The sequence below is a fragment of the Manduca sexta genome, chromosome 6 (genome assembly GCF_014839805.1).
Source record: "Manduca sexta isolate Smith_Timp_Sample1 chromosome 6, JHU_Msex_v1.0, whole genome shotgun sequence".
NCBI lineage: Eukaryota > Metazoa > Arthropoda > Insecta > Lepidoptera > Sphingidae > Manduca > Manduca sexta.
In genome coordinates, this window is record NC_051120.1 from 5,356,348 (window position 1) to 5,371,805 (window position 15,458).

At 35.3% G+C, this 15,458-nt stretch overlaps 1 protein-coding gene across 1 annotated transcript; it reads right to left on the reverse strand.

The window, feature by feature from the left end:
• Positions 1-10,212: 10,212 nt before the first annotated feature.
• On the reverse strand, positions 10,213-13,265 carry LOC119193768. Its single transcript, XM_037447454.1, has 2 exons — positions 13,010-13,265; positions 10,213-12,603 (listed from the first exon to the last, which is right to left on the reverse strand). Exons 1-2 carry the CDS (start codon positions 13,117-13,119, stop codon positions 10,737-10,739), a joined length of 1,977 nt encoding a protein of 658 aa, XP_037303351.1. The 5' UTR covers positions 13,120-13,265; the 3' UTR covers positions 10,213-10,736.
• Positions 13,266-15,458: the final 2,193 nt, after the last annotated feature.

A 15,458-nucleotide genomic window follows, 5' to 3' on the forward strand; every position in this document is an offset into this window, starting at 1 on the left:
CAATGCTTCTTTGCTTTTCCAGTCTACGTAGATGTGTAACACCCATATTTCAACAGTTTGTTATATTTCATTCAAAAGGGATAGTAAACAAGATACACATAGCGACTATTATCAATTCATTATCATCAACCATAGAATATCTAGTGCTGAAAATAGGCCTCCTCTAAAGATTTCCATATTGCCCTATTGGAAACGGTCAATACATTTATAATATAAATAATAATATCAGCCCTACATAGTGTATCATTACTGGGCACGGGTCTTCTCTACTACTGAGAGGGATTAAGGTTTTAGTCCACCACGCTGGCCTAGTGCGGATTGGCAGACTTTACATACCCTCAAAATTCTTATCGAGAAATTTTCAGTTATGTAGGTTCCCTCACGATGTATTCCTTCACCGTTAATTCATCCATTTACGAGGCACAAATCATAATTCCTTCTAACCCGAATACGTTAGCATTAGTTATTAAACCCCATAACAATTCAAATCCTTTACAAACAGCCCTTCAAAACTTAAGATCCCGATATTAATGGGAATGAATCGACAACTTTCAGCAAGATTGGTGATAAGTCACTCCCTAGCCTGGACTAATGCGAGATGGTAAATAATTAATATCACTAATGGAACAGTTTGGGAACGTTTGATATTTGTCAGTTGGAAAGGATTGTTGAGGTTTCTAGTCTGCTTTTTGGAAAATGATTGCTTAATAAATCTTCGTTCAATTTTGATATTCTGAATGTGTGTTTTAATTGGAATTCTATACTGTTTCGACTTAAGAAACCCAACAAACACATAATGTCATTTTCCTCGAAGAAGTAGCATAGGTTCGACCAGGATACCCAATTTTGGCCAATGTTCCGTCCTATGATGTGATCGGCCAGCCTATCGCCACATCTGGAACAAATTCCAGTCTCTGATTCTGATCAGAAAAACCCAATATCACTGCCTGGGCATCTCATCGCAAGCGCCGATCGTGCCGCGTACGCAATACAACTACGCCGCCGCATTCCATACAAATGTTACATAAATACTATGCTTCAACAAAACATATTTTACATTGAGTTGAGTGAAATAGAAATGTAGACAAAACTGATCAGAACGAAAATTAATAATATTTTAATTGCCTATAAATATCCAACGGTCATGTAAGGCTCCAATTTTCAAATTTAACGCCAAATACTCTAGATAAAACATTTTGAATACGATCCGTTATTTTCAAAATGGCGGCGATACTCTTTACAGTGAAATAGAAATTGAAATCCAGGGATTACAAACAATTCTCGAGCAATAAAATGTTCCATATTGAAATGCGCACAATAAACGTCTTGTACACCATTTAGGGACATCATAAAATCGGATGCTCAGTTCAAATCGTCCAATAACTCGCGCAGAATCCCATCGACGCGCAAACAGGCTGTTTTGAATTTCACATCGAGATGCGAAGCACTTAGACATGGTCCGCCAATTTTGGGACACACTGCTTGGAGGTTTCACGAACTATTGTTTATTAAATCAAGCCTACAAAGTTTATGAAACATCGGAAGGAAAATTAAACATAAAAACCGCGAAAAAATACATTTATTAATTTTATTAAAAATGTTAAACTTGTTCGGATTATATAATAAATAAATATTTTTCTTGTGTCGGCAAAAACGTATTCATCTTGTTCTTAAAAACAAAATTGTAAGTAAAATTAAAATTTTCTTAAATCATGGGTCTTCTTTATATAAAGAATACCTCAATCAAATTATGTAAGTTATTATCGATTTTACAATAACATAAATGAAAGAGATTTCGCATATAGACATGAGCTTTATTTATCTTCGTTCATTTTACACATGACTGATTTTGATCAAATTATAAACTATTATTTATACTTTTGAATGGCCTATCCTTTTTCCTACATTTTTAAATATTCGCAATCCTTTTCGTCCGTATGTATTCGCCGAAACTTGAGCATCGCTAAGAGATTTTAGGCCATCTTACAATAACAATAAACCATCCGAACCCAACATTTACATACATATCGCTTTAAGTTTAAATGTTTGACAGTTAGCGAACGAATCCTTTGATGTGGAGTACAAAGGTGTAGTTTGAGTTGTCTATTGTTTAGCCGAAGATTTGTGTAGGCTTAGGATTTTTGTTGAAGTAATTTTGTTAATGCGTTCTATGGGCCAGTATGGTTATCAAAGCGATGAAATTTGTTGAATTATTTACCTGATTTTCGTCAGTAGGTATTCTAAATTGTTAATTTAATACGTATATTAATTGTTGCTAATTAAAAATAGATTTATGTAGTAAATTAATTTTTATAGTATCTAGTCGAATAAGGGCAAGAGAAACATCAAGGGACCATTGCTTCAGACTTTTTTCATTGGACGGGCGCGTAGAGCTTTCGTCTCGCTGTGATTTCGATTGCAATGCGTCAGCGCCACCCAGAAACAATGAACCCTTGTCTTTCATTTAAAAATCTAGACTGTTCTCCACTCAGGATATTGATTGATTCCTTCCTAATCAAATTTCAGCTACGGCGGCCAATCTCAATGGAAGTCAACCAACTATGCAGGGGATATTATAGTGCACAAGTGTGTAAGCAATATACAGGTGCACTCTCTGTTCCTTCTTCCTCATAGTTCAGTGAGACGGTAATCCAACATGAGCGGAGAGAGATCAGGCGCATGACCAACGGCTTTACGTGCTTTCCGACGCATGGGGGTATCACACCGCCAACTTTCTGACTACGACCTGCGACTGAATTATATTTTCAAGATTGAAAATCCCAGTCACAATTATTGCAGCCCATCCCAGGATTCAAACCCAGGACCGCGCAGTAGTTACAGCTACGCCACGGAGTCACACACGATATAACATACCACTATAATGTATAAGCATCCAAGTCCAAAAAAAAACATTGTCGATCATTCAAGAGACAAAGCGGCATGATTTATGACGTCTTCCGAGTTCGGAAGCGATCGCTCACTAAACATCACTCGGACACGTGTCCGCGATGAATCAATCGTCACTCGCGATCATAATGTAGTTTCAATTTTTTGGACATGGAATTGTTTGAATGAATGAGGTGTCAAGTTATGCTGGTCTGGCTTGTGTGACGGCTGTCGGTAATGTGTAATTTTACTATTTGTAAATTAATAATTATAGCCTGACCAGGATAATAAAAACCTTGCCATATTTTTGTAAAATGTGAAAGCAATTTCTTGTACTGATAATGTTGATGAGAAAGAAAACTGTTTTATTTTCCCATAATTTTCAGAATAATCAGTGTAAATACATAAAAAAAATCACAAATTGATAACCTCTTCCCTTCTTGGAAGACTTTTAAAAATCACACAAACACCGCGTTTTATCTCCGAAGGGATAGGCAGAGGCGCAACTGGTGCACTCACTTCTCACCATGCATATACCGTCCCATAATGTAATAGGGGTGAGCCTATCGCCATATCGAACACAAATTCCAGACTCTCGGCGACCACTGAATAGGAAAAATGGTAAAGACCAATTAAGTTGAAAATATTATAATTAACGAGATCAAATAAACCGTGAAAGCCATAAATAACTCAAACCCGAAACACAAACAAGTCATAACAGAACTTACTAAATTAACTATGAAGGTAAAAAAGCGAACTGCATTGGACAAATGACACGAAATTTAATATGAAGCGACGTTTGCAAAGCGAACAATCCCGCGCTGCGGGCTTAAAGCCTGAAATCCTATAAAATTTAATTTTGATAGATACACGCGAAAATGCTACAAATACATCTGATACGTTGGTTTGGAATAGCGCACTGGAAGTGGTAATATTTTTTAAATATATCTGGAGTTTGGAAGTGATATTTTTTTTGTAAATATTTCTTTGAAGTTTTAATTAGTGGGGGACTACTGTTATTACATGCAAATCTCTCATAAAGGTTCATACTAGCGAGTCGTGTACGGGCAGCGGTAAAAAATCGATTGACTCTTACTATGTTGCAGTGACTAGGCATTAATACAAACCGATTCTTACCGGCTTCTCTTTTAGGTTTATTTAGGTTTGGCTTAGTTTTTGTTTTCTGTTTAATTGGCCGCGGTATGGTAACTAATTCATTTTTGCCTCCGGTTACCTCTTAAAAGTTTTATCCTTCGCTACTGCTAAGTCGACATAATATTGGTGTTGATATATAAATTATCATTAAGGTCATATAGAGTAGAGTAAATATTTTGGATATCGAAATAAAATTCAATAATATTAAATCTGATTCCAATCAATGGCACAAGGTAACATTTAATATGCATAAAATAAAATAAAAATATTTGTATTACCGACATTCGCAAAAAAATATAAACAGTTTATTATATTTTTAATGCTAACCACATCTAGAACTCCTAATTCTTCATATATACATCGGATTTGCCTGTCGCAAAGCTGGAACACGGATCAAGTGAGCTTTGTTCGGACAGTAACGCGCGAAGCGTTTACACTAATTGCGATACGATGCGGTATGGCGCGGAGAAGCGGTGCGATGCGGAGCGGGATGGTGCGGAGCGGTGCGGAGGGGAGCGGAGGGGAAAGGCGTACGTCGAACAGGATTTGCATTTGCGAGATAAGTATGGTGTCATTGTGTTTGGCTTAACAACGTTTGTAATTAGGTTTTGTGTATACAAATAGAAATAAATATGGTTTCAGTAAAGTTCCAGATTCAAGGAATAAGTATGAAAGTTAATTTTAATATTTTTGTTAATATTCATTAGTTAAATGCTATATTAGTCCAGTTGTAACATAAGACGTTTTGGGGTCGATTATTTCGTCTGATAATAATTTTGAGCCTGCGTTATTACTCGTAATAGACGTGACAAGAGGAAATTAGTTGTGCCTCTGTTTACCTTCTCGAAGCTTCAACGTAAGCTTTATAATATATCTTTATACCATTCAATATGTTGGAGATTGTAACCTTCGTCGTGACTTATTATTTTTTATATGTTCTATTTTTAGAACTAATTGTATTTTGTTTGCCATAGTTACTTCTTTTTAGTCCGAAATAAACACTCGTGTCAATAACATCTTTTTACTAACTTTATTTAATTACTAAGAACATATACCATATTTACAACACGTTATCAGCACGAACGCTTAGTTCTTAGTTTTTTAACGTTATTTGGTAAAATAAAGTTGAATATATTTTTTGTGTGACTAGGAAATAGTAATAGTCTGAAAATGTCACATGAATCTAAAGATGTTTCGAGTATGAAAAATTCCCCTGCGTCGATCACATCTTTTCCATTTCCTTGTTTGAGGATAAAAGATGGATATCCGACTTGGAAATTCAAGATGCGAAATTACCTTATCCATGAGGATTTATGGGAAACAATTAGTGGATACCCAAATGGAGACACAACCCCTGCCTCTACAAAGGTACGCAAAGACGCAAAGGCATTAGCAAAGATATGCTTATCAGTAGAAGGTGCAGCGATAACCCATATAAGATGTGCGAAAACTGCATCTGAGGCATGGACTTGTTTGCAAAAAGCCTTTGAAGATAAGGGAATAGGACGAAGATTATTTTTGGAGCGTAGACTGTACAGGTTGAGTCTATCAGAGTTCAAAAATATTGAACTATATATTAACGCAGTTATGTCAACCGCACAGAATCTTGCGGATATTGATGTAGTCATAGAGGACAAGTCTATTGCTGCAATACTTTTGGGAGGTCTAACTCCAAGGTATGAACCTCTCATTATGGCTTTAGAAAATTGCAATGTAGACGTGACTACAGAGTTGGTGAAAACAAAACTGCTTAATGAAATGTCCAAAGATGTGGCTACATCATTAGACTCTGTCTTTCATGCGAAGAAGAAGCCTAAGTCAATGAAGAAGAATATAGTTTGTTATGAGTGCAAGACACCTGGACATAAGAGACCAGACTGTCCACAGAGAAACAAGAAGGAGAAAGGCAATGCGGTAAATACCAATGATACGATATTTACAAGTCTTAATACTTCTGGAAACCCAAGAAAGGACATAATTTATGTAGATTCAGGTTGTACTAGACACATGACTTCTAGACGGGACTGGTTTCAGAATATCTCGATACAGAATCAAGGTACTGTTACTGTCGCAAATGGAGAACAGATTAAGTGCTGCGGAATTGGAAATATTTCAATAAACACGCCCGAGAACGTGGTCAACAATATTAGTGATGTTGCTTATATACCAGATTTGAAAGCTAGTTTGTTATCTGTATATAAAACTGTTGAAAAGGGTTTTATTTGTGTTTTTGATAAAAATGGATGTAACTTTTATAAATCTGATACTTTTAATTTTACAGGTGAATCTGTTGCTCATGCCTCGCCCTGTGGTGGACTGTACGTTTTAGATGGAACTGTAAATGTTTCCGAGAATGTGGCGGATAATTTTTGACACAAGATGTGCACTCTGGTTGTCAGGATAGTTATCAAATATGGCATAAGAGGTTAGGACATTTGTGTCGTATAGGCATGAACCAACTGAAAAATCACAAGGTAGGTATAAAGTATACAGGAGTAGATAAAACTAGTTGTATCGCTTGCGTGGAAGGTAAACAAGCAAGAAAACCTTTCAAAAGGTTAGCGTTTAATAGGGCTACTTCCCCTTTGGAACTGATCCATATGGATTTGATGGGACCGGTGTCTACAACTTCTTTTCAAGGAAATAGATATATGTTGACAATAGTAGACGATTATACGCGAAAAGTGTTTGCTTATTTTATTTCTTCTAAAACAGAAGTCAAAGATATATTTTGTGTGTTTCAATGTTTTGTTGAAAATCAGTTAGATAAAACAATTAAAGCAATTAGGACTGATGGAGGTAAGGAGTTCGTGAATAAAGAGTTTGTTGATTATCTTGCTTCAAAAGGTATTGAACATCAAACAACGACGCCTTATAGTCCTCAGCAAGTTGGAGTAGCGGAACGCACCCATCGTTCGGTTACAGAAAAGGCAAGAACGTTGCTAGCTGAAAGTTCACTACCGAAAGCATTCTGGGAAGATGCATTCCAAGTTGCCATTTACCTTAAAAATAGGTCTCCTCATCGAGCCTTAGGTGGACAAATTCCTTATGACAAATGGTATGGACGAAAAGGTGATCTTAGCCATCTAAAAGTATTTGGTTGTAGAGCTCTAGTCCATATACCTTCGTATCACAGGAAGAAATTAGATTTCAAGGCACAGGAAGCAATTTTCGTCGGTTATTCTGAAAATCCAGGCACTTATATTTTTAGGGATCCTGCTAACCCACGAAAAGTTATTATATCCAGAGATGCAACCTTTTTTGAAAATTGCTTTACAGCGCTAAAGCAGAAGCAATCTGTCGCACAGTCAGAATCTATATTGTTATTTGATGAACAAAAAGAGATTGAGTCTGAGTTTGATCATGACTGTCAATTCTATGACTGTGATGAGAGTATCAGCCCGGCGGCTGAAGCAACTTTACCAGTAAATCTAGAAAATGCAAAAGAGTCAGTGACTCTGGAAGAGCGAGAGTCTCTCAGTGACTTAAGGCTGCCTAGTGTGGAAGAAGTGACAGCGAATTTGGAACAGGAATCGCACCCTGAGCGCAGATACCCTTCCAGAGATAGAAAAGCAACAAATTTTTATAAAGCTTACAATACGTCAATGGTAGATTTTAATGAACCTACGACATATTACGAAGCTACTCATGCCGATGATGCTGATAAGTGGCAACATGCTATGGTTGATGAGTATAGTTCCTTAAGGAAACTCCATACATGGAATTTAGTAGATAGACCTAACAAAAGGTTATACCATGTAAATGGATTTACAAAATTAAAAGGGATGCTTATGGTAATATTATCAAGTATAAAGCGAGACTCGTCGTCAAAGGTTTTCATCAAGTTGAAAGTGTAGACTACAACGAGACGTTCGCACCAGTGATTCGTCATTCTTCCCTCCGCACGTTGTTTGCGATAGCTGCAGATATGAAGTTGAGAATGAAGCACTTAGATGTCGATACAGCTTTCCTTAACGGAGATTTAGAAGAAGAAGTTTTCATGGAGCAACCTCTTGGTTTTATTGAAAAGGGTAAAGAAAACAAAGTTTGTTTATTGAAGAAATCTCTTTACGGTCTTAAACAGGCACCGCGAGCTTGGAATAAAAAAGTTAAATGAAACGCTTTCTAAAATAGGTTTCATAGGAACTCCTTCCGAACCTTGTGTGTATACTAAACTTTTTGGTAAAGAACTTGTAATATTAGGAATCTTTGTTGATGACATAATAGTCTTCTTTAATTCTGATTTGACATTTGACACTGTCAAGAATGATTTGTCGAAATATTTTTCATTAAAAGATCTCGGAATACTGAAATGTTATTTGGGACTACAAGTTGAAAGTGATTCCGAGAGTATAAGGTTGAACCAGCGAAATTATATTCTTTCTATATTAGAAAAATTTAATATGAAGGATTGTAAGGCCGTGGATACTCCATTAATTAAAAAGAATATGGAAAAAAAGAATGGATGGTCAAGTCGGTGAGTCTTATCCTTATCAAAACTTAATAGGATGCCTCATGTATCTAGCGGTAAACACACGACCAGACATCGCTTACGCCACGAGCTATTTAAGTCAATTTAATACGTGTTTTACTAAAGAACACTGGAATGCTGCTAAAAGGATTCTGCAATACCTAAAAGGTACCCTAAACTATTCATTGGTTTACAGGAAGAATAGAGAACCTTTAAAGGGTTTTTGTGACGCAGACTGGGCAAACTGTCCAATCGACAGAAGGTCATACACCGGTTATGTTTACAAGTTAAGTGGAGGTCCAGTATCATGGGAATCCAAGAAGCAACCTACTGTTGCGTTAAGTTCGGCCGAGTCAGAATATATGGCATTAGCGTCTGCCACGAAGGAAGCGTGTTACTTACGTCGGTTTATATACGAGATAACAGGTATACTTTGTTCAGTTAACTTAGCTTCTGACAGCCAAAGTGCCATTAATCTTGTTCGAAATCCTGTACACCACAGCAGGACGAAGCATATAGATACTAGGTTTCACTTTATTAGGGAAAAGGTATCTAATAATATTGTTAAGTTAGAATATATCGTACCTCCGGTGCAATAAAGTCACTTGTGCAAAAAGTTGTTTTTACAGGACACGTATTTGAAAAATTACCGTTGTTAAAAACAATTACACTTCCTAATTAAAACAAAAAAAGTATGTCATATCTTTACGTATACTTTTACTATTATAATAAAAGAAGCGAAAATATTATAAAATATTGTTATAAGAAATTAGACCGTTTTTAATAATAAAACCCTCTCAGTAGTGACGTTGTGGCACTAAACTAATGTATAAATTATAATTGTGACACAGTGATTAAAACCAACGATCATGAAATCAGCCAAAGTTTTATTAAAATTTCTTTATAAAATATAGAAAATACGCTTACAAAACTACTATCTTAGTTTAATCAGACTTTAAATTACATGAGCGCAGTAACAATATAATTCTAAATTGTACCCTGTATTTATAGCAACAGTCATTCATTAACATCTCTATCAAAATATTAAAAACTAGCTTTTGCTCGCGGCTCCGCCCGCGTTATAAAGTTTTTCAGGCTAAAGTTTTTCGTTATAAAAATAGTAGTTTTCCGGGAGCCTATGTTCTTCCCAGGGTCTCAAACTGTCTCCATACCAAATTTCATCTTAATACGTTAGGTAGTTTTTGAGTTTAACACGTTAAGGCAGACAGATGCAGCGGGGGACTTTTGTTATATTATTTAGAACTTTTTAAGTGAAACAATCCCGTCATACATCATTGTTGCATAACTTTAACCGTTTACGCAGCGCAGGCAACGGAAGCTCTCAAAACTCATAATTTTCCCCGATTTTGCAACATGTTTCATTACTGCTCCGCTCCTATTGGTCATAGCATGATGATATATAGCCTATAGCACTCCACGAATAAAGGGCTATCCAACGCAAAAAGATTTTTTCAGTTTGGACCGGTAGTTCCTGAGATTAGCCATTACTGCCCCGCTCCTATTGGGTATAGCGTGATGATATATAGCCTATAGCACTCCACGAACAAAGGGCTATCCAAAGCAAAAAGAATTTTTCAGTTTGGACCGGTAGTTCCTGAGATTAGCGCGTTCAAACAAACAAACAAACAAACAAACAAACAAACAAACTCTTCAGCTTTATATAATAGTATAGATAAACATTTTTATTTAATTAAATTACAGAAACTTTGTATTTAGTAAGAATAAATCAAAAATCAATTAGATACTAATTACTCGCCTAGCTAGTATAGAATTAGAAAAATTAAATTAGATCTTTGTAGAATTTTTCATAATAACGTGGAACAATATTTGTTTCGACTAGTTGCATAAGATCACGCGTCTTGCGATTTGGAATTGGGATCTTCGAAGAGTACGCCGGTTTCAAAGAAATCTTGTCTATGCTTTGGATGTTTGTTTTATTCCCGCGTAAATTCTTTCTTCTTGGTTCTATTCTAGCATTTGCCTCGTCCCACAATTCAGTCTTATAAGTTGTGCGATATTTATAATTTCTGTTATTTTTAGAGAACTTAATACTTTTTATGTCACTTACTCTAATTACATCTCCATTAATATTTTTTTGTCATGTTAAAATTTAATTTAACTTCTAATGATTTGAGATCGAAGAAATCCTTATAGGTCATTTCTTTCACTACGAATGGTTTACCAGTCTTTTTTGCCCCGCGTATTAGGGATATGTATTGATCAGGAACATAGATGGGGCCTGATTTTTGGCCTTGGTAATGGCTTTTTCAATAACTGAATGGGCTGTGTCGCCTTCGTTTTGAGTATGTCCGCGAATCAAAAAGCTATGTTGGATCGAATTTATATTTAACGTTGTAACTGCATAGTAGTACATCGCAAATACGAATCTGTTTTTATGCTGACCACAGCAATTGTCTGAGTAGAAAATCACGTCCGACCCTGGATATTTTACAGCAATGTCCTTTAAGTATACATACACGCATGATCCGATTTCAATGGCTCCTCTGTTGCCCAAGCCTTCATGCCAAAAAAAACACGTTGTTTCATGGTCTTTCGCATTTGACATAGTGAAATTGTAACAATTCAATCTAGACTTGTAGTAAAAAGCTGACGAATTTCCTACAGGGCAAGGCATCACAGCTTGTAAGTCATAAGTGATAACAATTGATGTGTCCCCGGGCTCGTGGCATCGTTTCATATCTTTGTCTTTTTCAAGTCTGCTTAAGCTTTTTTCTTCATGGTGTAGCTTATAGCTGGCCTGTAAATTATTTTTTTCTTCTGCCGGAGCATTTTCATATGCCTCACACTGGTCGCAACGATCTTTTTTTGGTTTAAAAAAACCAATATTAAAATCACAGTTAAATATTCGTGAATATGCATCGTAATTTACAAATGGCTTCTGCTGTTCTTTTTGAATTTTTATATAGTTTCTATGCAACTCTGCAACTGATAAGCCACCATCAATAAACATTCTACTCGTACTAGCCCTGAGATAGTGGCTTTCTACTTTTGGAATTGATTCTATATGATCTTTTACAGCTTGTATTACGTCTGGATCTAATGTGCATTGGTTTCCATGTTTTCCACGTAAATCTGTTGGAATAAAACCATCGGAGCGTGCTTTGCCATCAATAACGGTTCTTATAATCCTTTGTGTTATGCCTAAAGTATTGATCAGAAAAGTTTTGCAGACGCGGATGTCTTTGTTTTCATTAAGTAAGTAAAATGCAGTATTTTCTTTCCTCTCGTATTTCCTATTATTTGTCTTTATGCGACGGTATGCACATTTCAGTGGTCTCGTACAATTATTTAAAAAATCTCGCTGTCTCTCTAAACTTCCCAACTGCCAATAAGACTGAAAAATTTCATTTCTCTTTTCTTCATTAAATTTCGATGAACATGACAGCCGACATTTTATTGAGCATACGGGACCCATTTTCTTAGCAGAATTTTCTTTTTTAGTTTTTATTGAAGTATAGCCTTGGCCAGAATTTTTTAATCGTTTCGCGATGTTCTTTTTCCAGGTTGTTGGATTACGAATTCGTTTCCTTCCTTTCGGTTTAGGTGCTAGGTTTGGTGGATGGCTGGTCTCATTTTCAACATCGTTGTTATCAGAACTACTATCATCGGACGATTGACTACTGGAACTGCTACTGGAACTACTACTGGAACTACTACTGGAGCTATCGGATGAAGACTTATTAGGACTAGGCCTAAACTCGTCACTAGAATCGGTTCCGGAAAAATTAACCATTAGCTGGTTTTCCTGTTCATGGATAACATCATTGTCACCTAAAATAGACGGCGAGTTTGGGCGTGATATAATAGTCTCATTTTGCAGTGAAGGTAGTGCTAGTGGCTCATCCAGAATAGTACTGCTGCTGGTTGCTGGTGCATGTTCCGTAATGCTTTGATGAATTATAACAGTGTAATGTTCTTCTGGTAGTGTTCTTACTGGTGCGGTCGGAATGGTATCATTTGATGCTGTTTGCTCTCTAGAATTATAACTTAAATTGCTACTTGATCGTGCAAGTAGCACAAGTTTTTTACCACGTGGCAGCATTGTTGATCTAAAACAAATATAAGTTATAGTAATTACAACTAAAATATATTAAATGAATAAATCGCATAAAGTTGTTAGAATTTACTCATAAAAAAAGGTTTTACTATAATATTTGGTTCCGTTATATTGTATGTATAAAGTCAATTCCATAATTAAACTTATTAAGCAAATAATTATAAAAATTGTTAACTGCAAAACCCAACTATTGAACTGATTGAGTTCCGAAGAAACAATGTCACAATTTGGACTTTGAAATTAAAAGTAAGTTGGAGAAACAATGTCGTTATATACATAAGAGTCGTTGTTGCTACAAGTCAAAATTATTAAACAAATTTAATTCTAAAGAAAGAATGTCACTACTGTAGTTGTGTCATTATTGCCCCAAAATCAACGAAATAAATTGTCACAATTACCTTAGTGTCGTTATAGCACCAAGAGACTCCTGCTCGTGCGGGGCGCTGCACGCAACTGACCAATGAGACATTATTTCTCCCGGTGACCCGTGCATTCGCGCCAAAACCATAAAGACACTTCTGCCCTCACACGGAAACTAAACGTACTACAAAAGTGACAATAACGCTCCAAGTGCAGAGGGACTTTAGACAACTTTTTGCGTACTCAGTTTATTTTAACATAAAATGCATAAGTGACATTATTGCACCGTGGGTGCGATATAAAAAGTAACGATATGCCTGCTGATGTACTAACGAAGGCCCTCGGACCTCTAGCACACAAACGATGTGTAGTTAACTTAGGTTTAGAAACTTAATTATTTTATTTGTTTTGTTTCTGTCACAACTGCGATTAAGGGCGGCTGTTGGAGATTGTAACCTTCGTCGTGACTTATTATTTTTTATATGTTCTATTTTTAGAACTAATCGTATTTTGTTTGCCATAGTTACTTCTATTTAGTCCGAAATAAACACTCGTGTCAATAACATCTTTTTACTAACTTTATTTAATTACTAAGAACATATACCATATTTACAACACAATAAATTTATAATTATATTTTCTTCGCAAACCGTCACAAATTTCTTACCCTAAACTAAACAAGACTAAAAAAATATTACCGCGTAAAATAATTGTCTGACTAAATTAATACCAAAGCCGTAGCAATCAACAAAATCCAACTAAATTGTGTCCTAAAAGTCTGTCGGATAAAACATACAGAGCGGTCATTTGGATCGCTCGGCGCACATCTATCAATGTCCAGTCTAATTCCTTGCCAACTTCACCGACTCCGATCGGGTAGGGAGGGATTTGGGTGGCGATACGGGGACTTGTAGACAGTTTATTATTTAACACGTTTTCTTCAAAATATATAGAATTTATTTTAGTTACTTTAATTGACTATATTATATTAATAATAATATTATATTTGAAGCTGTAAATAAGTAATAATTCATGTTAAAGTTTTCTTAAAGATACAGCAATTATGACTTCTAGCTTACATTTTGAATATACAGATAAGTAATTTACTAACAGTGGAAGTCTTGGGCCTTACAAAAACATATTATTATGCTGATAGTATGAAAAACTAAGTGATAAGTCTTACAGCAGACTCCGGAAGGAATGTCATATAATATGAACATACTTAAATTAATTATTTAAGTGTAGATATCAAACGCGGCGCCGCTTACGTCGGTTCACGCCTGTATGCCACTACGGATTTTTTATTTATTTATTTCCAACAAAAACATAATATGTAACAGATACCACTTACAATTTATATGCTCAGTTATAAAATGCACATATAACAAAAATATGTAGTAGTAGTTATATTGATTACTTGACTTATTTAATTTTTAATAAATTCTTATGAATTAGACCCCCGGTATCATCCTAATTCCGTCCCATTCTATTAGGAAAGTTAAACGCGCAGGACGTGCCGTTTGAGTGAATCGTGCGTTTTCCTTGATCCTCACTATTGTTTGTGAGTGGACAAATAGTTGTTAGGGTTACACTGTTTAGATAAGGGTGTTGTAAATGTTTTTTTTGACAAGAAACAAAGGAATTCAGAAGAAGCTGCAAGCAAGGTTTAGTATAATTGTCTTCTATAGAATTTTCTGGAATAAGTGCCATGCGATTCTGGGATAAAAATTAAAAATTAGCATTTAATATGTTAATGTATAGCCATAGTCTTTGGGCCAAATCTCACCTAAATTGGTTTAGCGGTTTTGCCGTTTATTTTTTACTAATACCCAAATATTATCACCAAATTACACATTTATATTACCTATAGCCTATAGCTTACATATATGCTATCTAACACTAAAATATTTTTTCAATTCGAACCAGTTCCTGAGATTAGCGCGTACAAACAAACTCTTAATATTAGTATAGATAGAGAGATTTTATTTTTAATTCTCTACAGGCCACTAACCTTCCCACGATGTTTAAAAACATAAATTAAATGACACTTTAGAGCATATTTCCCAAGGGCGACAAAGTTAATGTCCCATGCTTAGTAATGCACAATCAATTGGGTGTATGGCGCATTGTACACAAATACATGTGTTTATTTCACTATAAATCTTAAATACTTATATAGGGGTGTGATATGTTTACTTTTATGAATTTTAGAATTCTGGTTTAAATTTAAAAAGAATATAGACTTGAGTAAAAAGGTAGAATATATAATTGTTAAAAGCGCCTAAAGATTAAAGAGGAAATATTCACTTTTGATTTTCGGAATAAATTCTCTTTGATTTAGTTTGAGGGTTAATGAAGACAGTTAGGCATCTGATTATTAATTAAATGAAATGCGTTAAAATTACATCCAAATATTATTGCAAATGCCATGAATAAAACTTTTTTACCTTAATCATTATGTAAACTCCAGAAAAAAAAATTAAACAA